Raw genomic sequence first — 22603 nt, forward strand, 5'->3', positions numbered from 1 at the left:
GGGTCCTGAGACCACACTGTCCCACGAGGGTTCCACCCCCCGCTTAGCCACGGGAGCGACGTCCCTCAGCGGAGCCGATTTCTCAAAGTTCCGACTTTGTGCCCCGCGGCTCTATCACTTGCCAGAAGCGACCTACGGAGGCCCCTCCTCCGCCGTCTGTCCTCCCGAATATCGCCTTGGATTCACTTCTCCGCACGTCCTACCTTCCAGAAAGTGGTCGCTTTTCTGTTCAGAGAGTTGTTGCTATTCTTTTCTTCGATCTTCTGTTGAGTTTGTAGGTGTTCAGAATGGTTTGATCCCTATCCAGCTGAATTCCTGAGACCAGACGAAATCCAGGTCTCCTACTCCTCCGCCATCTTGCTCCGCCCCTAATCATTTCTTTTTAAAAATGAGGAAACCAAGACCTGGGCAGAGGAATTTATTCTTTGGTTTGTGAAAACAGAGCTACCTCAACCCATCCAAATGCATAGCATTTTGGAGAGAGAAAAAAAAAGATAAGCCTACGATGTTGAGTAGTAACCAAGGTCTAATAGTAAGCTTGTTTGGTAAAATCTTTGGGCCTCCTGAATATTTTTTTTTAAATATTTTCTTTATTTATTTTTGCCAGAGAGAGAGAGCACAAGCAGGGGGAAGAGCAGGCAGAAGGAAAAGCAGGCTCCCTGCTGAGCAAGGAGCGTGATGTGGGACTTGATTCCAGGATCCATGGGTCATGACCTGAGCTGAAGGCAGACACTTAACTGACTGAGCCACCCAGGCATCCTGGGCCTCCTGAATATTTAAAACTATCTTTTAGGGTCTATAATCAGTAGTGCCAGGGGCCAGGTCCTTGCATTCAAGTGTCATTGCAGTTATTCACCAAAGGTTGCTCTTTGGAAAAGTTGCCACTAGAGAGCAACATTGACTAACTTTTGACCTGAAAGGTTTTTGTTTGTTTGTTTGTCTTGTTTTTTTTTTTGTTTGTTTGTTTGTTTTAAGGGCAAGTTAGGCTTCTTTGCCCTGGGATACAACCAAATAAACCCTTCAAAAATTACACTTTGCAGTTCCTGCTCACAGTAAGAGGAAGGATCGAGTTCTGGATGATCACAAGATCAAGGAAAACCCTTGGCTCCCCTTTGTTGCAAATACCTTAGCTCACCTCAATGAAGTTGGAAGGAGAGATGTACAGTTCTATGCACATGAATCTCATTAATTTGGGAAAGGTTCTTCAGGATACCTTTCCTCTCTGGATTTTCATATGTATGTCAGAAAACTGTAACTTGTATTTGCCAAAGTTAATCCTTGTCTGAAACATCATCCTTGGGTTAATCAGCTGATAAAAGAATGAAAATAATCTACTTTATTGCGTCTCCACTCAAAATATCTTCTTTAGAATGGGCTTTTCTTGTTGCAGAGTCCACCTCACAAGAGTGATCTCAATCATAGGCAGTTAAGGTTCACCACAGAGATCAAGAAATTGGCAAGAGAATCTTAAAAATGTTTCCCACTGAATGTGATAATGCAAAACAAAGCACAGAAAGATAGGAGAAATTTAACTAGTTTCCTCCAGAAAGGCAATGGTGCCGTAGAAAAGAGGGTCCAGGATATTCTCTTCTTTGACTATCTGAGTTCTTCCGATCCCTTCTGCAGCTGGGAAAAAAGCTTCTGGGAGACCTTTTGATTTCTAGACTCTTCTTTCTAACTCTGTCATACACTGGTTGTTGAGTCTCCCTTACCCTACTGTCCCATATGCTTCTCACTTCTGGAGTGAGGCCATAGTGGGTAGTGAAGGTGTGCTGAGCCTAATACCTCAGCCTGGCTGAACAACACCCAGATAATCACATCACAAACCTTTCTATTGGGGGAGGAGTGTGGATGAGCCAGCTCTGCTTCCCTGTTTGCTGAGAGTTCCTAGTTTGAATAACACGCATTTCTGCCTAATGGGCTATCTGTCACTTGCGCTCTAATAGAAATCACCTGCTCCTAGAATAATCATTAAACAAGTTGACAGCACACAATAGCTGGACTTCTTAGCTGTAATACTGCCTGGCTGAATCAAGTAGATGGAATAAAAACAACCAAAAACACACCACCACACATTGTTTAGAAACATTATTCACAGGGGAATTGTGGCCTCTGCAGATGGTGACTCCTCCTCTGGAGAGTCAAGAGGTTCTTTGTAGCCAGGGGCAAGTGCCCTGGACCCTCAAGGGATGGCTTTGAGTCTTGATTTTGCTACTTACCAGATCTTGGGGAGAAAAACAAACAAACAAACAAACAAACCCACCAGTCTCCTGGGAGATAAAATATCTACCCTGTCTCCCTCATAGATTGCATGAGGGTCAAGTTTCTATGGGGAAAGCAGTTTGTAAATTAAAGTATTAAGCCCTCAGTGGGATAGCTCTTTGAACACTCAATAATAATAGCTGTCATTTACTGAGCATAGGGTTCCCTATTAAACACTTTGTGTAGATTGTCTCACTAAATCATCACAACTACAGAGATTAAAAATTTGAGGTCCAGAGAAATTCAGCAATTTGTCCATGTTCTCTGAGCTAACAAGTGGTGATTTCAATTTAAAGCCCAGTCTGTAGTCTAGTAGATACCAGAATCACTGTTCTCACTGATGGGGTTCAGGATATGCTGCCTCAAAATACTAAATATCTTAAGGAATCTTTTAGAAGTGGCAGAAGCAAGAAGGTGAACTCTGATCTCCCTTGCCCCTTGCCTTTGTCCCCAGAAACAGATCATAAAACTCCCATGTGAAAGGTATCTTCCTATACCAGGAGGAAAGAAGCCATTCTTATCACCAGAAACGGAATTCATGATTTATTTCACTATTTATTACCCCTAGCCCAAACTCCTTTATCTTGTCAATTCTTTACAGATGTATTTTTTGTTGTCCAAAAGGTATAAAAGATTCCTGCTCTAGTCACTTCTTTGGGTCTTCATTCTCTTGTGAAGGCTCCCCTGTATATGTAAAAATTCAGTTTTTATTGTGTATGCTTTTCTCTTGTTCATCTGTTTTTGCCAGTTTAATTATCAGGCCCAGCCAGAGACCCCGAGTGTGGAGGAAAGTTTTTTCTTCCTCTACTCACCGTTAAGCTACACTGCTCTACAGACTGGCTTGTTGCAAGCTGCCACCTGAATCTTGGGCAGTGAAATCTGAAGTATCTGAGGCTCTTCCCTGCAGAGAGGTTAAACTGCCTTCCTCCTTCAGGGCCACAAGGTTCATTACAAAGGGGCACTTGATGCTAATGAAGCATCTTTAAGGGCCTTATATAACTATCCCCATTGCTTCCACCACTCTAATTTGGAAATCACATTGTGATGTAAGGGAAGATCTTCAGACTAAGGAGGAAAGAACAGAGCTGGAGATGAAGAGAAAGGAAGGCAGAGCACATGGGATGAGGCCAGTCACCATACCTAATTAGCAGTGTTTTACAGCCTGCACAGAGGAGAGCTCTCCTAAGAAGTCAGATTAGGAGGTTGTGGTGTTTCGAAGACGCCGCTGTCCCCTAGGAGACGGAAAGGAGTGGAGTGTGGGAGGTGGGCCTGGGTCATCTGGAAGGTCTCAAATCTGGAGAATGTGAGCAGAACGGGGAAATAGCCCCATAGCTCCAAGATGCATCAGGAAGAAGATCTAACCTATAATACATCATTTGCCATCCAGGGCTTGGTGTCTGTAGCTGGAATTAGATTAACCCCTCCATACATACATATCTTTTTAAGATGCAAGTTCCTTGGTTAGGGTAGGGGTGGCAGTAAGGATTAACTCTTATATATTGATTTTATTTTGATAAATAAAAAAAAATCAGCTGAAATTTGTAGATCTTCTTTTTCTTCCTCCATAGCATCTGGCAAAATCTGTTCATGTTTTAAAAGATGAGTTTAGTGGAGCAGATAGTTGTTCAGAGAAGGCAAACATACAAAAACAGTGAGAAACTATGAAGAGATTGGTGGGTGCCGGGAATGGAAAATGATGATCAAAGTCTACATCAGAGAATATGGCAGTGTGATAATGAATAATGCTGGTAGAAACAAAGAAGAGTGGATGGATGTGTATTTAGGAGGTAAAATTGTGAGGACATGGTTTTAACTGCACATGGGAACGGCGGTGAAGCACACTAGAATTTATCATGTAAATCTGATTGAAATTTATTTACTAGACGGGAAAAGTTAACAATTGCTGAGTTTTATGATAATCATTGAAAAAAGCCTTTAAAATAGTCCTTTAACCTAAGCAAATTTATACCAGAAAAATATTCAAGAATAAGCCCAAATCAAAGTAATTAACTTGTTCAAAACCCCAAATATGTAAGTAGCAATGGATAGATCCCATCTCTATGTCACCAGTTAGAAGTCTGGGTTTCTGATTCATTGGACCACAAGTTAGATCTTTTTACAGTTGTCAGCATGACAAAGCCAGATGATGTTTTGACATACCTGTCTACTAGTTCTGAGGTGAACTGGTATTTGCTGGGGAAGGCAGGAAGAACATGACTATTAGAGTGTTCATCTGTACTTTATTTCACGCAAGGGACTGTGGAATTTGGTGCCTCCACTATACATTAGCAATGCAATTTCCCCCTTTCATTCATGGTGTTAAATAGCATACTTCTCATTCTGTTTTCATTGGTGAAAAGACCTGATCATGGTGTATTTTAATCTCTTATAATAGAACAAAGCATTAACTTTGGGATAATGTAGGAAATCGAAGGTTTGCTTGTGTATGACCTAGGGGTGTCCCAAGAACATGGATTTTAGTCTTTTCTTTCTTGTCCCATTAACAATCTGAGCCAGCTTTATTTGTAGAGCTCATGTCACACAGCCACATGGGTAAGTCAGAGCAACTATTTTATGCTAGGGATGGAGTTAGAAACAGCAAAATATCTACCTACACTAATTGGAAGGGGGATAAGCTTAGCATAGGATAATAAAAGTAGACTATAAAGTGTCTTACTGGGAATCAAAAACAGTAAGAAAATAAAACAATAGAATAGATTCTTGGCATTCAAGGATAACAGTTTAAATTTCTTTTTTTTAAATTTTATTTTGTTATGTTAGTCACCATACAGTACATCATTAGCTTTTGATGTAGTGTTCCATGATTCATTGTTTGTGCATGGGTGTTATACATTTTAAATTTCAATTATTTAGGAACATGTAGTAGTAACTAGTAATGGGACTCATGAATTTGAACTTAATGTTCTAGAATGGGCTAAGATGGCAAGTCTCTTAGTGGGTGAACTTAGTTGGCTTCCCAGTGTCTGAATCTTGACTCAACCCTGTTCTCTACTTAGCACTGTCTATTCACTACTGCTCTGAATTTAAAAAACAAAACTAAAACCACACATTTATGTATTTTGAAAAATGACCTTGAAATCATGGGATGTTATACACGAACAATGAATCATGAAACACTACATCAAAAACTAATGATGTACTGTATGATGACTAACATAACATAATAAAAAAATTATTAAAAAAAAGAAAGAAAGTCAACAACTAACTTTGAGATGAAAGAAGAGGCTCCAAAGGTTATGTTTCTCAGACAGAAGGTAATATTAAGGAGTCTAATGGTGAGTTAAACTCAGAACTATGATGTACTCTACAGAGAAACAAGAGTAAGCAATCTGTGAAACTACTTCAGCAATTGCTTCCACCAGAATTTATTTTAATAGCTATATAAAAGACTTTAGTACTAAATTTATGGAATCATTAATTGTCTAAGGGGTTCACTTAAAATTTTAAGTTATACTTTATGGCATTTTATGGAGGAAAGGATATGTAATAGCAGTATTTTCAAAGTTGTGAATTTGAGAAGACTTAGGGGCATTTCCCTCAGGAATGCATATTTCCCAAAGTGTTGATGATATGGCACAGATAAGGAAAATGGAATAATTTAGAGATGATGCAAAGTAGTTAAAAAAGGATTCACTTTTTCCAGGCAGATATGGATTTGGAGATCAAGGCAGTATGACTTCGAGTCATAACTGGCTGATAAGTGAAATCCCAATGAGAGAGAGAGATGTGGTGATGCAGGTGAGAGGTTGGAAACCCCCCAAAATCATGTGCAGCAGTCAGGAACTTCACGTGAGCAGATTCCACGAACTATGAATGGGGAGTGGAGGGCCTAGAATTCCAGTCCAGGTCTGCTCCGAACTACCCCTGTGACTTTGGGGGAGAGTCATTTATCCTCTCCCATCCTTCATTTCTTTTTTGAACCTTAATTTCTTCATCCATAAAATGATTGCAGGGTCCTGGGCAATGTCTGAGGTATAGTTCAGTGATTTTATGGCTTCTGGGCAATCATACTATACAGTTTTGCATCATTTTTTCTCCTTCTATTGTACATGAGACATTAAATATTTTCCACGTAACTAAAATTGACCTTAAAACATTGTTTTGATGATTGTGTAATACATATTATCTGAATTATTTAGCCACTTACTATTTAGAGTTTTCAATGTTTTTATTATACAAGTGCTGCAATAAGTATATTTGTAAATATTTCTTCCCTCTCTAGTGATTTCCTTATATTGAGTCCTAAAAGTGAAATTACTATATCAAAGAATATGAGCATTTTTAAGGGCTAGATATTTATTGTCAAATCTCTTCTTGGACAGCTTGTGTTGCTTCATTCCAACTAGAATTTCTGGGTCTTCTCTCTTCTACCCTGTCATGTTTAACATGTTTCAAACATTGGGTCAGTTGATAATTTAATGTATTATATCATTTTAATTTTTATTTCTTCTTTCATTTTTAAGTTGAATATTTGTGCATGTGCATTTATAAGTCTTTTTGTGTGTGTATGTGTTTTGATTTTACCTATTTATTTATTTATTTATTTATTTTTAATTTTTTTATATATGCATTTATAAGTCTTAATGCTTCATGTAGGGCAGGAAAAAGTTTTCCTCCAACCTCTTCACATCCTAGCTGGGTATGAAAATGAAACTGGCAGAGACAGATGAATAGGTGAAAAGCATACACATTTTATTGAATTTTTACATGTACATGGGAGCCTTCACACACGCAAAAAATGAAGATCCAAAGAAGTGACCAGAACAGGAAGTTTTATAAACAATAAATTTGTGAGGACTTGACAAGGGAAAGGGTTTTGTGCTAGGGGGAGTAAATGGTGAAGAAGTAACTAGAAGATAAGTGTTGGTTTAACCAAGGTTTGTTTGCAGTTTCCTCTGGTGCCCTCTCTGGGCTGATAAGAATTTATCTCCAATAAAAGAAGAATTTATATCCTGCCTTTAAGCAGAAAAGGGGGAGCTTTTTCTGCATTTACTGTTTCTTAATGGTACACCTTCAAATCAAATAATTTTTATGTCAAAGAGGCATGTATTGGGGTGACATATTCTAGTTTCCTTCATTCACTAGGAAATCATCTGTTGCTATCCATTGACATATTTTTTTTTCTATTGAAAAGGCAGTCCTTTCTTTGTTTTAGTGTTAAGAGTATCTTTTATATTAAGGACACTATTAACCCTTTGGCTCTTTCCTTTTTAACCCATAGATGTCCTGGCCTCACCTACCAGCAATTAGAAATTCCTGCCATTCATAAATCTTAATGTTCAGAGCTTTACCCTTCTCGATGAAGCACTTCAGGGTTTCTCTTGCCACATTATTCTTTAGAAACTTGGATAGGGAAGGGGAGGAATTCACATAAAGATTGGATATTTGTACCCTCCCAGGATGGCTGCTCCTTTTATCTCAGAGTCCTTGACAACCCAGTGCTATTCCCCACATTCCCTAACCAACATGGGGACTCTTCTGTGCTTGACCAGCAGGTAGGTTTCTCTACATTTTTTAACCAGCTCTTTGGAAAGGGTTTTCCACACTAGGATAGATGAGTTTCTCAGGTACATCACAGGCCTGGCCTCTCCTCCTCAGACAGCATAGGTGATCGAAGGGTGGAGGTGTTTCTATGGCAGGCAGTGGGAAGGCCAGCTTCATGCTTTTCTTGGAACCAGTCTTCGTACTGATCGTTAGGCTCCAGCACTTTCTTTCTGACATACCCCTCCATGTTCTTCTTTCCATCCAGTTTACCAGTCAGCTCTGTGAACACATTTGAATGTGCTTAAGATTCTTGTTCTCTCTTTCAAACTGACTCTTAGATCCTTCCAAGTAAGAGGCTGATTTGAACATCCATTCCCTCTCTTGAGCATTCCATGGCAGTTGCGCAGCTTGCCAGCTGGTAAGGGTTAGGGAGTTTCAGGGGGTGGTACCACCTGAGGTCTTGAGGATCAAAGCATCTGCCTGACTCCTACCCAAATACTGCTACGTATTGTGCAAATACTTCTCCCAGGTTTGTTTCTGATGTTTTCCATGTAAAGAAGTTCATGTTTTTATGTAATCAAATTTAGGATTTTTTTTCCTTTAAGATTTGTTCCACTTTTATTCTACATCAAAAGTACCCCTATAGTCTGAACTCTAATGTTCATCTGGAAAAGACTTCTTATGAAGAGCTTAAAAAGGGAAAAGTAATAATTTGCCCTATCAGTTACCATAAAGTTTATCAAGTCACAATGATTAAAAATAGATTGGCTTTGGCAAAACAAGCACTCCAAGTGACCAGAGTGGAAAATCATGAAATGACCTTATGTAAACATGTAATACATAATAGAGAAAACATTGCATATTAGTAAACAGGAAGCCTCTTATTCCATGAATAGTATCTGAAAAATTGGCTATTTAGGTAAAATAATCAAGGTAGAACTTCATATAACTATGAGGTACATGTATAGTTATTTAACCCAATTCCAGACAGCCAGTTTTACTTAAAGTGTTAGATACCATTCTAGGTACTGAGGATATAACTGTAAAATAGACAAGGACTCTTCCTTATTCTAGCAGGAAAAACATGCACTAAATGAATGAAGGACTAAATTAATAAAACATCTAACAATACAAGTTCTATGAAGGAAATGAACACGATGGTGAGTTATAGAAGAAATGGGGAGGAGGTAGAGTGACTTCTGAGGGGGTAGTCATAGAAAGCTCTACTAAGAAGGTGGAATGTGAGCAGAGGCTGCCAGAATCCCCTCTTCAGTAAAGGATTGAAAAAGAGTAGATGACAGCAATGAGGAGGGTGACATCTCTGGGATATCCTGATGGCCTGAGCATGAGAGGAGCTGGGGTATTGCAGGAGCAAGGAGTAGTGGTGGGGCACAGACCCTAGGGAGTGAGGAGAACACTCATACTGCCTCATGGCCCTGAAGGGTGGGGGAATGAGAGAGGGAGGTAAGAGGCCTCCAACAAAAAGATGTGGGAGAAATGGAGTTCTTTGCGGAGAGACAGTTTTCAGTAAAGGCAAAGTTATGCAGAGTTAGAGGATTTATTGTTTCCAGATGAGGGGACTGAAGGTGCAGATTAGAGGCTTTGCAGGGGCAGGAAGGTGTGGGGAATGGATGAGGTGTCCCAAGCAGGAAGAGGATGAGAGTGGAAGTAGCAGTCAGGAGACGATAGTACAAATGGTCTTTAAGTAAGCAGGGTCCCTTAAGGGAAGAACAGCCATCATGGGATTATCTCTGAGGATTCCCCTGGAGAAAAAGGAACGACTAGTTCTGTTCTTACTATCCAATCCATCATCTAGTAGCAGCTAGCTCTGTAAGCAGGAAAGAAAGTCCCATACCTCATCTTAACTGGGGAGGTGCTAAGCAACTGTGTTATGAAAGTCTCCTTTCATAGGTCCAGTGGGGAATGGCTGCATAGAAGCTCCCTATCATCTTCCCACCCTCTCCTACTCTGGGAGGGTCACAGGCATTCTACCAAGGCTCAGATAAGCCATGGTTTAAGCCTTTGCCAGCGTGGCCTACTTGATACATGCAAGGTCAACAGGTTGCTGTGGAAGAGCCATTATCCGACATGAATTCTTATCCAGAACCTCCAGAAAAGAGACCAGGTAAGCCACCACCTTGATTTTTTTCTTATGAGGCTCAAGAGTGGAGAAATCAATCAAGCCCACCCACACTTCTGACCTACAAAATTGCATAAGAATGAATTTGTGTTGTTTTAAAGTGCAGAGATGGTGGTGATTTGTTACACAGGAATAGGAAACAAATGTGAACTCTAGGCACCATAGTGATCATGGCCTTTGACTGAATGCTATTGCTGGTATTTCAGATGCTGGTGCTCTTGGAAACTGGATGCACCCACATCTACTTTGAGAGAAATTTCCTCCTATCTTGCTTTTTTGCTTTCCCAATTCTTTATTCAAGTTCCAGAATGAATGCTTATTATTAGCCATTTGAACACGTGCCCAATGTGGTAATTGCAAAGGGGTCTCGGAAAGGGAATACTTGAGCTTCTATAATGGGAGATAGGCTCTGCCTCTTTTTTAGCTCGTAATTTGAGGAGATTCCCAAATACTGAAAGGAGTTTCAAATAATGGTCAGGAAAAAAAGTGTTGTTCCTGCTATATATCACTCTTTTTGTTGTCCAATACCAGGATACACCTGAGCTCCTACGGTTTCAAGATTTTAGTATTTCAGGAGAATAGTACTTCCACTAAAGGGCTAAATGGTAGGTCTATTAAATCTGAGGCGGGGCGCCTGGGTGGCTCAGTTGGTTAAGCGACTGCCTTCGGCTCAGGTCATGATCCTGGAGTCCCGGGATCGAGTCCCACATCGGGCTCCCTGCTCCGCAGGGAGTCTGCTTCTCCCTCTGACCCTCCCCCCTCTCATGTGCTCTCTCTCTCTCAAATAAATAAATAAAATCTTTAAAAAAAAAATCTGAGGCTATAACATGCACCTGGCTATTTTGGGCTTTTCTAGCAACTGATTAAACATAAAGAAAGGAGGTTTGTGATATTGGAACATTGGTCAAGAAAATTGATGTTGATTATCAAGGGGGATAGGTTTGCTGCTACATGAGGTGAAATTTTGTGAGAGGGTCATTATGTGTGCAAAACTAAGAGAGGATTTTTTCACTTTGACCTCTTGAATCCTGAACCTGTACCTTCAGGAGGAAAGAGCTCCATTGTTGGTTGGTGGTGTAGAGTGAATACCAAATCTGTGTACAACACTCCTATCTTGTCTGGTGCTTTCTGCTAGATAACATTATGTCTGTTTTTTATAGCACTGGAAAACATTACATCTTACTGAGCCATTCTATGGTTTTACAGAGCTAGCTAGTACTAGATGATGGATTGGATAGTAAGATCAGTAAATCCTATGGCCTTGGATCCTTTCACTGTAAAGTGAGTTCACTGAAAAGTCTGTTCCTTGGCTAAAAACAATGTTCTGTGGAATATTACTCTATTTTCTAAAATTTTATTGGAAATATTTCAGTTTGAAGTGTGAGGTGTATACGCATGTCTAAATTAACATTAATCTATACTTCAGGGGTGGTTACATAACATGTGAAGTGTGCTACTCAGTAATTTACACTTCAGAATATTTCACAGGTGATTGGTTAGAATGTGAAACCTTATTACACAGTTCATACTCTCTTCAGAGGACACTCCAGAAGCTGTTTCATATGTCATAGTCTGATTTGGCACCAGAGGGTTTATTAATTAACATAAATAATATTAAATTATGTCACTGGAGAAATCAATAGTGTCAATATATGTCAAACAGAAAGATTTGTCCAGAAAAGTCTACCACTGCATGATTAATAGTCTGACAATCCCAGTAGGCTAATATTCTTTAAGCAATTCCTTAGGTCTAGAACTCTACTTATGTCTGAGTCCTCACTTTATAGACAATTCTTTGCTCTTTTTTTTTTTTAAGATTTTATTTATTTATTTGAGAGAGAGAGAATGAGAGACAGAGAGCATAAGAGGGAGGAGGGTCAGAGGGAGAAGCAGACTCCCTGCTGAGCAGGGAGCCCGATGCGGGACTCGATCCCAGGACTCCAGGATCATGACCTGAGCCGAAGGCAGTCGCTCAACCAACTGAGCCACCCAGGTGCCCCTAGACAATTCTTTGCTCTAATCAAACCAGACACATAGCTGGTTCTACCATCTAAATATTTGCTGTGGCAAGATGAACCTTTCATGCATGGGGCTTGTGGAGAGCCTACAGAGGCAGAGTAGAAAGGAGGGGAGTGAGGACTTCACCAAATATGCAAGATTGATTATTTGCCTCTTTGATGCTGCTTGCTAATAAATATTGGTACTTGTGGCAAAATTAGGTATGGTGCTTGCTTTTCTAAAAAAAAATGTAATAATGACATTGCAGAGGAAATAATTGTCTCCAACCATTACTGATCACTGGAGGCAACCAGTATTTGCCCAAAAGGACCTATCAATTCTGAATGGGTATATTGGCTTAGTTCAGCCTTAATAGATGTCATTAGGATAAATAATGCAGTCAGTAGGATCACAGATGGCCACAGTGGTGGGTATATGGTGGGCAGGGGTCAATTTTCTGGTTGTTTCCTGACTGCTTTCATTGGTATACAAAAATGAGTTGGCTTATATCAACTCTGGTCTCCTTGTAGTTGGTGGCTGCTGCCAAGGAACTCAATGTAGGACATTTGTCAATGCACTGCTGCCCTCCATAAGGTGCTGAATGCCTGACCCCAACCCACTAAGAGCTACAACATCTTAGAGGTGCCAAATGAAGCTGTACTTTCTCTGAGTTTTCCAGGTGCTGGAGCCATGTGGTAATCTGAAGAGAAATACAGAGAATGCCCTTCTCTCTGGTTCTTGACTTTCTCACTTGGATACTCTCTGGTTCAGAGTCTCACAAACTTTCTCAAGGAAGGAATTGTTTTAGCCTGTGGTTTTAACATCATTCTCCACAAGAACAGAAACACTGCAGTTCAAGAGCCCCTGAGAGTGGTAGCCAATGTTCCATTAACCTTATTACACCCAGTATCCCTGGATAATGCAAACACCCATGTATATAAACTTACACAAATAAGACACCTAAAAGAGAAATATGTGTGCATGTTTAGGTTTATGTGTGGGGAGAGGGGTGTTGTTGAGACCCTCTATCAGTCTGTCTTTAGGATAAGGTCATAACATATTAATGTACACCTAGGTGAAAAAAATTATATTTGGCAAAGATTAGTCATTATTCATTCTGGGACAATTTCGTTGCTGTGCTTAAAGTTTTTTGACACTTAGAATACTTCAGAATGTTTATGACAGAATGGAATTTTACAAAAGCAACAGAGCATCTGCAGATACTCCAAGGTAGCGTATAGGACAGTCACGTTCAGGCGCAGAGAAATATACAGTTGGGCCCAAAGATGGTGTTTTAAGTTTTAAAAAATGAGTTGTTAACATTTTAAAATCAAGAAATTTGGGGGCAGCTGGGTGGCTCAGTCGGTTAAGCGTCTGCCTTTGGCTCAGGTCATGATCCCAGGGTCCTGCTTGCTGGGGAGTCTGCTTCTCCCTCTGCCTGCCACTCCCGCTGCTTATGTGCTCTCTTATGCTGTGCTCTCTCTCTGATAAATAAAAATCTTAAAAAAAAATTTCATTTCGAAATATCTGGATTTCTGGATGTATTTGAAAAGTCATACTGCACCCTCATTGCCAGATGGCAGTAATAGGTTATGATTTTTAGAGAGGGCACTCTTCTCCAGTTTTTTTATATTTTCCACCTGCCCATTTCATTCTTTTTTTTTTGTCATTTAAAACCTTTTTATTTGAAGTAATTTCAAACATACAGGAAAGTTATAATCCATAGAACAGAAAGTTGCACAAAGGACTCCTGTCTATACTTCACCCAGCTTCACCCGGTGTTAGGATTTTGCCACACTGGCTTTCTCTGTCTCTTTCTCAATCTACCTACCTATATAAAATGATTATTTTTCTGAACCAATTGGTAGTAAGCTGCAGACATGATGTCTTAACTTCTAAATAATTGCAGCATAGATTTCCTTTTTTTTTTTTTTTTTAAAGATTTTATTTATTTGTCAGAGAGAGAGCGAGCACAAGTAGTGGAGTGGCAGGCTTCCTGCTGAGCAGGGAGCCCAATGACGGGCTCAATCCCACCCTGGGATCATGACCTGAGCCAAAGGCAGCCGCTCAATTGACTGAGCCACCTACAGGCCCCTGCAGCATAGATTTCCTAAGAGTAAGGATATTCTGCCCGTTTCATTCTATAGGTATTTATATTCGTATTCTCTGCTTTGGAGCCTCATTCAAATGGCATATTTATGAAAGTGCCCAAATTAATTCTACAGAAATTAACTTACTCTACTAAAAGCTCTACAAATGCAATATCATAGGCTCTTAACATTAATTTCATCTTGTCCAGTGGTTTCCAAAAATCTGGTCGTGAACTAGCATGTGGATGACTGCAGGAAAATTAACTGGGGAAGTTTTCTGAATTCAGATTACCAGACCCCCATCCTCAAAGATATCTGCTGTGTTTATGACAATATCTAGAGAAATTCTCTTGTACAAGTGTGTTGGGAACCATTGGTTTCCTCCAGCCTTTCTTACCTTGGAGTGAGGGAGTTGTGGGAGGGCCACAGAAGTGTATCACTGACTACTGAAGCTTGACTGCTTGATGGGTCCAGGAATACTGATAAGTAGAATTAAATTTGTTGGCATTACTAATTTTATTTTGATCAGAACAGTCCACTGAATGCAAAAATCAATATCGAAGAGAAAGGTAGCTGAAGCTAAAATTAGGTCAGAAGCAAAATCAGGTCAGATGTCTCTATCCCATGCTCCCTCTATTTTTCTCCAATCTATTCTCTGATAACATAAGCATCTCTGCTCTGCACATCCTCTTAGTTCCCAGGCTTCTTCCAGTTTTTCAAAATGCTTATCAGAGGGGTAAGCAATTGAGTGATTCTTGAGTTTGATATTTCTCTCATTTTTTCTCTTCTACTTTTTTCTTAATCTCCTCTGTCCACGGATATTCTTTGAGGTTCTTGCACAGTATCAAGATAGAGCACTCACATTCCAATGGTGGGTCACATAAATATCTCTTACTTAAGTTTTGACATTGATCCATTTTTCTCTGGTCTTTGTCAGTATTTTTCACTGGATAATGTTCATCATTTATTTCCTGATTTTACACACACACACACATACACACACACACACACACTCAGAGAAGGTTATACTCAGAGGAAGTGTATGGTGGGGGTCGAGGAAGAAATTAGTAGCTTCAGATTGGAGTCCAGAATCCCTGTGGCTTCAGGAATCTGTTTATTGTCCCTCTGAAAAAAATTACCTCAATCAGTACTCTGTCAACAGCCATAAAAAAGTAAAGCACTGGTATCCTAATGGGCACAGGAAAGCAATAATGTTCTCGTATGGGCTTACTCCAAGAGAAAAGTGCTAGACAAGACTAAGTAGCTACTCACGGCTGGAAGATTGATGCTGCTTCTGTGCATATGAACTAAAGGCAAATGAAGAAAATTTCTCCTGAATTATAATTAGTTCTTTTATCTGTATGAATATTTCAAACCTCAAGTTTGATAAAATAGAAGAAACACAACATAACTTCTGTGGCTTTGCTGAATGCCACCAGTGAAACAGCAGCCTGATTAAATAAAATACAGCATTCAGGACTTCCATGAAAAATGTCATTCACGTGCTCAAGCCTTCTCTTTTCCCTTCCTGACTCCTTCTTCCTCTTTTCCTTAATCTCCCCGCCTCCCTTTTCCCTTGCATTAGTTGTCTTTCTCTCTGCAAAACACCATCCCAAACAGAGTGGCTTAAGACTACAAACATTTATCACACAGTTCTGTGAGTTGGCAATTCTGCTCTCAGCTTGGTTCAGTAATGTATCTGAGGTCAGCTTCTGGTCAGCCAGGAGGCTCTGCTTCTAAGGGTTGGCTGCTTATCAGCTGAGGGATTGAGGACAATAGAGCAAGTATCTTTTAATACACAGCAGGCTAGCCTGTGTCAGTTCACATGATGGCTGGGAAGGTTCTGAAAGAGCATGAGGTATGCAAGGTCAGGACTGGTACAGCTTCACTTCTACCTCACTCCATGGTCAAAGCAAGTACAGCCCAGATGCAGAGGACTAAGGGTTAGATTTTGCCTCTTGCTGGGAAGTCCTATAAAGTCACATTGCAAAGGGGGATGGATAAAGGTTGGAGTGGAGAATTGGGGCATATTTTGTAACCTATCACCTCCCTCCTGCAATTTTCATGAATCTCTTGGTAACTTACAATCATTGCAGTACATGTATATGTAGGTTCTGTAAAGTGACTATAGAGTGACAAAAAGAATAAAAAATACTGTTGCCAAATTCAAGTTGCTTATAATCTACTGAGAAGAAAAACATCACCTTCATCTGAGATCTACAGATACAAGCAATTTCAGTTTATAACAGTCAAATATATATACACTAGGAAAACATGAATGAAAGGTTATTGGTAGAGAGGAGTATTTGAACCACAATGAACTTTGTTTAGCTACCTCAGCTGCCTGTTTATTTCTACCACAAGGCTAAGCTCTTCTGAGGGATTGTCAAAACCATCTTTAATCTTGTTCCACACAACTTAGATAACCTCTTGCATGTTCAGCAATTTATTTCCAACAACTTTAAACATATTTAAAAACGGGAAAAAATAGTACAATTAACCCCCCCATATACCCACCACCAAATCAAACAATTGTCAACATTTTGCTACACTTGTATCATATATATACATACATGCATACATAAGCACACACATATAGATATATGTATCATATATTAAACGTTGCTAGAAATACTGCCACATAGTTTATTTCCCAATTGTAAGGGGGAAAATAAACATTCACAATGGAGAAATCTGATTATCACCATCACAAATAATGAAGCAAGTAGTCATTTTGTGACTCTGGATATGAAGCGACATATCCAGCACCACCAATGAGTTATTTTATTAAATTGTGGCAAAATATACATAACATAAAATGTATTAACTATTTTGAAGTATACAGTTCAGTGGCATTAAGCGTATTTACATTGTTGTGCAACCATCACCACTATCCATCACTAGGACTTGTTTTCATCTTCCCAAATGGAAACTCCCTACCACTAAACATCAACTTTCTCTTTCTCCTTTCCCCAAGCCCCTGGCAACCACCATTCTATTTGTTTTTAAGAACTTGACTACTCTAGAAACCTCACATATGTGAAATCACAATATTTGTCCTTTTGTGACTAGTTTATTTCACTTAGTATAATGTCATCAAGATTCATCCATGTGGCAGAATGTGTCAGAATTTCTTCCTTCTTAGGGTTGAATGATATTCCATTGTATGTATTTACCATATTTTGTTTATCCATTCATCCACTGACAGACATTTGGATTGCTTTCAGCTTTTGGCTATTGTGAATAATGCTGCTATGAATGTGGATATATAACTACCTGTTCGAGTCACTTTCAGTTCTTTTGGATACTCTTGAAAATGTTATTTTATTGTCTTAATTTCCTTTTTAGACTGTTAATTGTTAGTGTATAGAAATGCAGTTGATTTTTGCATGTTGATTTTGTATTCTGCAACTTTGCTTAGTTTATTAGTTCTAACAGTTGTTTGTTTGTTTTAATCTCAGTGTTTCCTACATATAAGATTATGACATCTGTGAACTGAGATAATTTTTTTTCTTCCTTTCCAATTTGGATGCCTTTTCTTTCTTTTTCTTGCCTAATTTCTTTGGCTAGGACTTCCAGTTCTATGTTAAATAGAAGTGGCCAAAGTAGGCATTTTTTATCTTATTCCCAGTCTTAGAGAAAAAACTTTCAGTCTTACACTATTGAGTATGATGTTAGCTATGGGTTTTTCATATAAGGTTTTTATTATGTTAAGGTAGTTTCCCTCTATTCCTCATTTGGTGAATGGTTTTATCATGGAAAGTTGTTGAATTTTTTAAAATGCTTTTTCTGCATCAATTGAGATAATCATGTGGGATTTTTTTTCTTTCTGTTAATGTGGCATTTTATATTGATTTTGCAGGTTGAACCAACTATGCATTCCAGGTATAAATCCCTGTTGGTCCTTGGTATACCCTTTTAACATCCTGTTCTATTTTGTTTGTTAGTAATTTTGTTGAGGATATTTGGGTTAATATTCATTAGTTTTCTTTTCTTGTAGTGTCTTTGGCTTTGGAATCAGGATAATGCTGGTCTCATAGAGAGATTTAGGAAGTGTTACCTCCCTTTCAATTTTTTAGAAGAGTTTGAGGTTGTGTTAATTCTTCTTTATATGTTTGGTAGAATTTCACCAGTGAAGCCATCTTGTCCTGAACCTTTCCGTGTTGGGAGGTTTTTGATTACTGACTGAATTTTCTTGTTCCTTACTGGTCTGTTCAGATTTTCCATTCCTGACAATTTAGTCCTGGTAGCTTGTAAGTTTACAGGAATTTGCACATTTCTTTTAGACTATAATCCTTTTTATTTCTGTAAAGTCAGTAATAATGTAAGCCACTTTCAATTCTGATTTTATTTACTTTAGTCTTTTTAGTTACTCTAACTACAGATTGTTAATTTTGTGATCTTTTTGGAAAAACAAAAACAAAAACAAGGATCTTGTTTTCACTGATTTTTCTCCATTGTTTTTCTGTTCTCTATTTTATGGATCTCCACTCTAACCTTAGCTCTTCTTTCTGCAAGCTCTGAGCTTAGTTTTTTCTTCTTTTTCTAGTTCTTTAGGCTAAACTCTTCACTTGTGACCCTTGTTCTTTTTAAATATAAGCATTTACAGTTATAAATTTCCCTCTTTGTGTTGCTTTTGCTGCATCCCATATCGTTTTGTGGAGACACAATTTTTCTAAAAATTATGAGTTTATGTAATCTTCATTTCAACATAGCAGAAAATTTACTTAGTTTTTGAACTTTATATTTGCGTCTCTTTTTCCGTACATTGCAATCATGACATAGAATAATGTTAAAGTGATTGTTTTTTTGTAGCATAATACAATGTTCACAAGTGTCAAAATGTAAATATAAATATTAAAAAAAATTTTTTTATTATGTTATATTAGTCACCATGTAAGTCACCATGTACTCATCATTAGCTTTTGATGTAGTGTTCCATGATTCATTGTTTGCATATAACACCCAGTGCTCCATGCAATACGTGCCCTCCTTAATACCCATCACAGGGTTAACCCATCCCCCCACCTCCCTCCCTTCTAAAACCGTCAGTTTGTTTCCCGGAGTCCATGGTCTCTCATGGTTCGTCTCCCCCTCTGACTCCCCCCGCACCTTAATTTTTCCCTTCCTTCTCCTAATGACACTACAGAAAAAGGGCTGATATCCAAGATCTATAAAGAACTTCTCAAACTCAACACCCAAAAAACAAATAAGTCAAAAAATAGGCAGAAGACATGAACAGACACTTCTCCAAAGAAGACATACAAATGGCTAACAGACACATGAAAAAATGTTCATCGTCATTAGCCATCAGGGAAATTCAAATCAAAACCACATTGAGATACCACCTTACACCAGTTAGAATGGCAAAAATTGACAAGGCAAGAAACAACAAATGTTGGAGAGGTTGTGGAGAAAGGGGAACCCTCTTACACTGTTGGTGGGAATGCAAGGTGGAGCAGCAACTTTGGAAAATAAATATTAACACTGAAATTAAACTGCTGAACAAAGTTTAAGATTTCTTTTGTACTTCTTTTTAAAATAGGCCTATCCACTTTTTTTTAATTGTGATAAGAACACATTAAGGGTTCTTTTAACTTGAGATCTACCCCCTCAACAAATTTTTAAGTGTACAATGACATATTGTTAATTATAGGCACACTGTTGTGAAACAGATCTCTAAAATTTATTCATCTTATATACTGAAATTTTATATCCATTCAAAAACAACTTCCCATTTTTACCTCCCCCCAGCCCCTGGCAACCACCATTTTTCTTTTGTGTTTCTATTTTAGATAACTCATATGAGTAAAGTCACGCATTGTTTTTCCTTCTGTGTCTGGCTAATTTCACTTAGCATAATGTCTTCAAGGTTTATCCATGTTGTTGCATATAGCAGGATTGACTTCTTTTTGAAGGCTGAATATTCTATTGTATGTATATGCTCCATTTTCTTTATTCATCTGTTCATGGACACTTAAATTGTTTCTATATCTTGGCTATTATGAATAAACTGCAATGAACATGAGAGTGCTAACATCTCCTTGAAATCCTGATTTCATTTATTTAGGATATATATGTGGAGGTAGGATTGGGGGTCATGTGGTAGTTCTATTTTTAATTTTTTGAGGAGCCTCCATGTTTTCCTTTAGAGGTTGAATCATTTTACATTCTGATCAACAATGTACAAGGACTCCAATTTCTCCCCATCTTTGCCAGTTGTTGTTATTTTATATATGATAGCCATCCTAACAGGCATGAGGTGATACCTCATGGTAGGTTTTGATTTTCAATTTCCTGATGATTAGTGTTATTGAACATCCATATTTACATAGTTAAAAAGTAAATTACAAACTCAAAGAAATTTAGTTTCTTTGTCCCCTCAACCCATATCCCTTTACCACTTCTATATAACCATTTTTATTAATTTTTAGCTGTTTCTTCTGATAAATATCTTTATAAGTGTATATATTTATGCTTATATATAAATAAAATAATATATATTTGTATTATTATTTCCTCTCCTTCCTCACACAAATGTTAGCATGCTATATACAGTGTTTTGTACCTTATTTTTGATTAATGGTTTTTTCTAGAGATTTTTCCATATAAGTACATAGTTATCTTTTTCATTCTTTTTATGTGGCTGCATATTCAATGTACAAATGCATGATATCTTATTCAAGCACTCCCTTACCAGAAGACATTTTGTGTTTTTCCAGACATTTACTATTACAAATAATGCAGTACTAAATAATTTTGTGAATGATATTTTGGACTTCTATAGGTAGGTGTTTAAAGTAAATTAGTCAGAGCAGAATTATAGGTAAAAGCATGAATGCATCTGTAATTTCCCTAACTTAATTTTACGAACTATCCAATGCTTGCTGCTTTTTCACATAAGTAGTGCAATACAGTGGGAATGCTTAGACTTTGGAGTCTCACTGGTCTGGACTTGAATCCTGATTTTATAACTTACTAATAAACTTTGTGGCCTTGAAGGTTAATTATACCTACTTCACAGGGCTATTAAAATTAAAAGAAACAATGTTTAAAGCATCTAGTATCTTGTTTTGCATCAGAGATGCTCCCCAAATATTAGTTCCCTTTTCAACTGCTCAAGTCAATAACATCTTAATGACTTTGGCTGTTCGATATTTTCAGAATTCTAGATTCCTTGGTTTTGATTCTTTTGTGACATCTCTTATTAACCTTCACACAAACTTAGTTTAGCCATAGAGTATTCTGAGTTTTATCCAGAAATTTTCAGCCATTTTTGTTGTTGTTGTTGTTAGCTTAGAGTGCCTATTTCTGAACACATCTGTGATGGACTGTAGGACACCATTCTTCTCTGTGTCAGAGTTGGTCCCTGCTTTTTAATAAGATGTTTTGCTGTGTAACCCATGAAAAGAAGTGCTCATCAGTCCACACCTGGCATCCTCTGCTGCATCTATTCTTAGGAGTCTAGAAATGAAATTTACATGATTGATTTCTACCTTAAAATATCTCACCATTTTGAATCATAAAAATTTTCCAAGCTTTATGTTATCAAAATTTCTCTGTTATCCTACTTTTAATTGTCAGAGCAATTTTCATGGATCCCAATTGAGCCCACACAGCCTAGGTCTGAGAATATAAGAGGGGTTTTTAAACTGCTTGGATTATACTGGCTCAGCAGCACTCATGCATATAGGTATGAGTCTCCACCAAATATTGAATCAAACAGAGACCATCTTATTAAAATAGTGTTTCTAACTTGAGAAAGTAATTGCTTTTGGATTATTCCAGTGACTTATATGATTCAATACAGTAGGGTTCTTAGCTTTTTAAAATCTATTTCATACTGTAGAGTACATGAATTTTATTTTTTAAAATATTTAATGCTTTAAACATTAAGTAAAGAATATCTTTTAGCAAATATTCACTTTTTCTGGGCAAATATATGTATGTTTAGCTAAGAGTTTGTTTGGCTATGAATAGGGGTTCCTAACTCTTAATATCAACTGTATGATCTCACTTATATGTGGAATTTAATAACAGCAAGCTCATAAAAACCAATAGTAGAATGGTGGTTGCCAGGGGCTGGGGCTGGGGGAAATGGAGAGATGTTGGTCAAAGGGTACGAATTTTCAGTTATAAGTAAGTTCCCAGGATCTAAGGTACATCATGGTAGCTGTCATTAATACTGTGCTGTATACTTGAATGTTGGCATGAGAGTAGAGCTTTAACATTTTCACTATAACAACAAGAAAATGGTAATTATGAGGTGATGGATGTGTTAACTAACCTTATTGTGCTAAACATTTAGTAATATATACATGTATCAAATCATCACATTGTACACCTTAAACTTACATGAAGTTCTGTGTCAATTATATCTCAATAAATATAAAAACTCAGGAAATTTAAGTAAGACATAAAAATAATTGTTAATATTGTCAACATTAAGTGACATTGCATTATAAAAGCTTTTATAATTCAACTAGAGACAGTGCAATCTTAAAGTCTTGAGTACCATTTTTTTTTTTAAAGATTTTATTTATTTATTTGACAGAGAGAGACACAGCGAGAGAGGGAACACAAAGCAGGGGAAGTGGGAGAGGGAGAA

The 22603-nt window shown here is 38.0% G+C and overlaps 1 protein-coding gene across 1 annotated transcript in view; it reads left to right on the forward strand.

The window, feature by feature from the left end:
- Nucleotides 1–9855: 9855 nt before the first annotated feature.
- KCNU1 (potassium calcium-activated channel subfamily U member 1) overlaps nucleotides 9856–22603 on the forward strand; it is a 172841-nt gene continuing 160093 nt past the window's right edge. The window contains 1 exon segment of the mRNA XM_081812893.1: nucleotides 9856–9892. Coding sequence (XP_081669019.1) covers nucleotides 9856–9892 — 37 coding nt within the window.

Source organism: Leptonychotes weddellii, chromosome 2 (assembly GCF_054177405.1).
Source record: "Leptonychotes weddellii isolate Sample4059 chromosome 2, ASM5417740v2, whole genome shotgun sequence".
Lineage (NCBI taxonomy): Eukaryota > Metazoa > Chordata > Mammalia > Carnivora > Phocidae > Leptonychotes > Leptonychotes weddellii.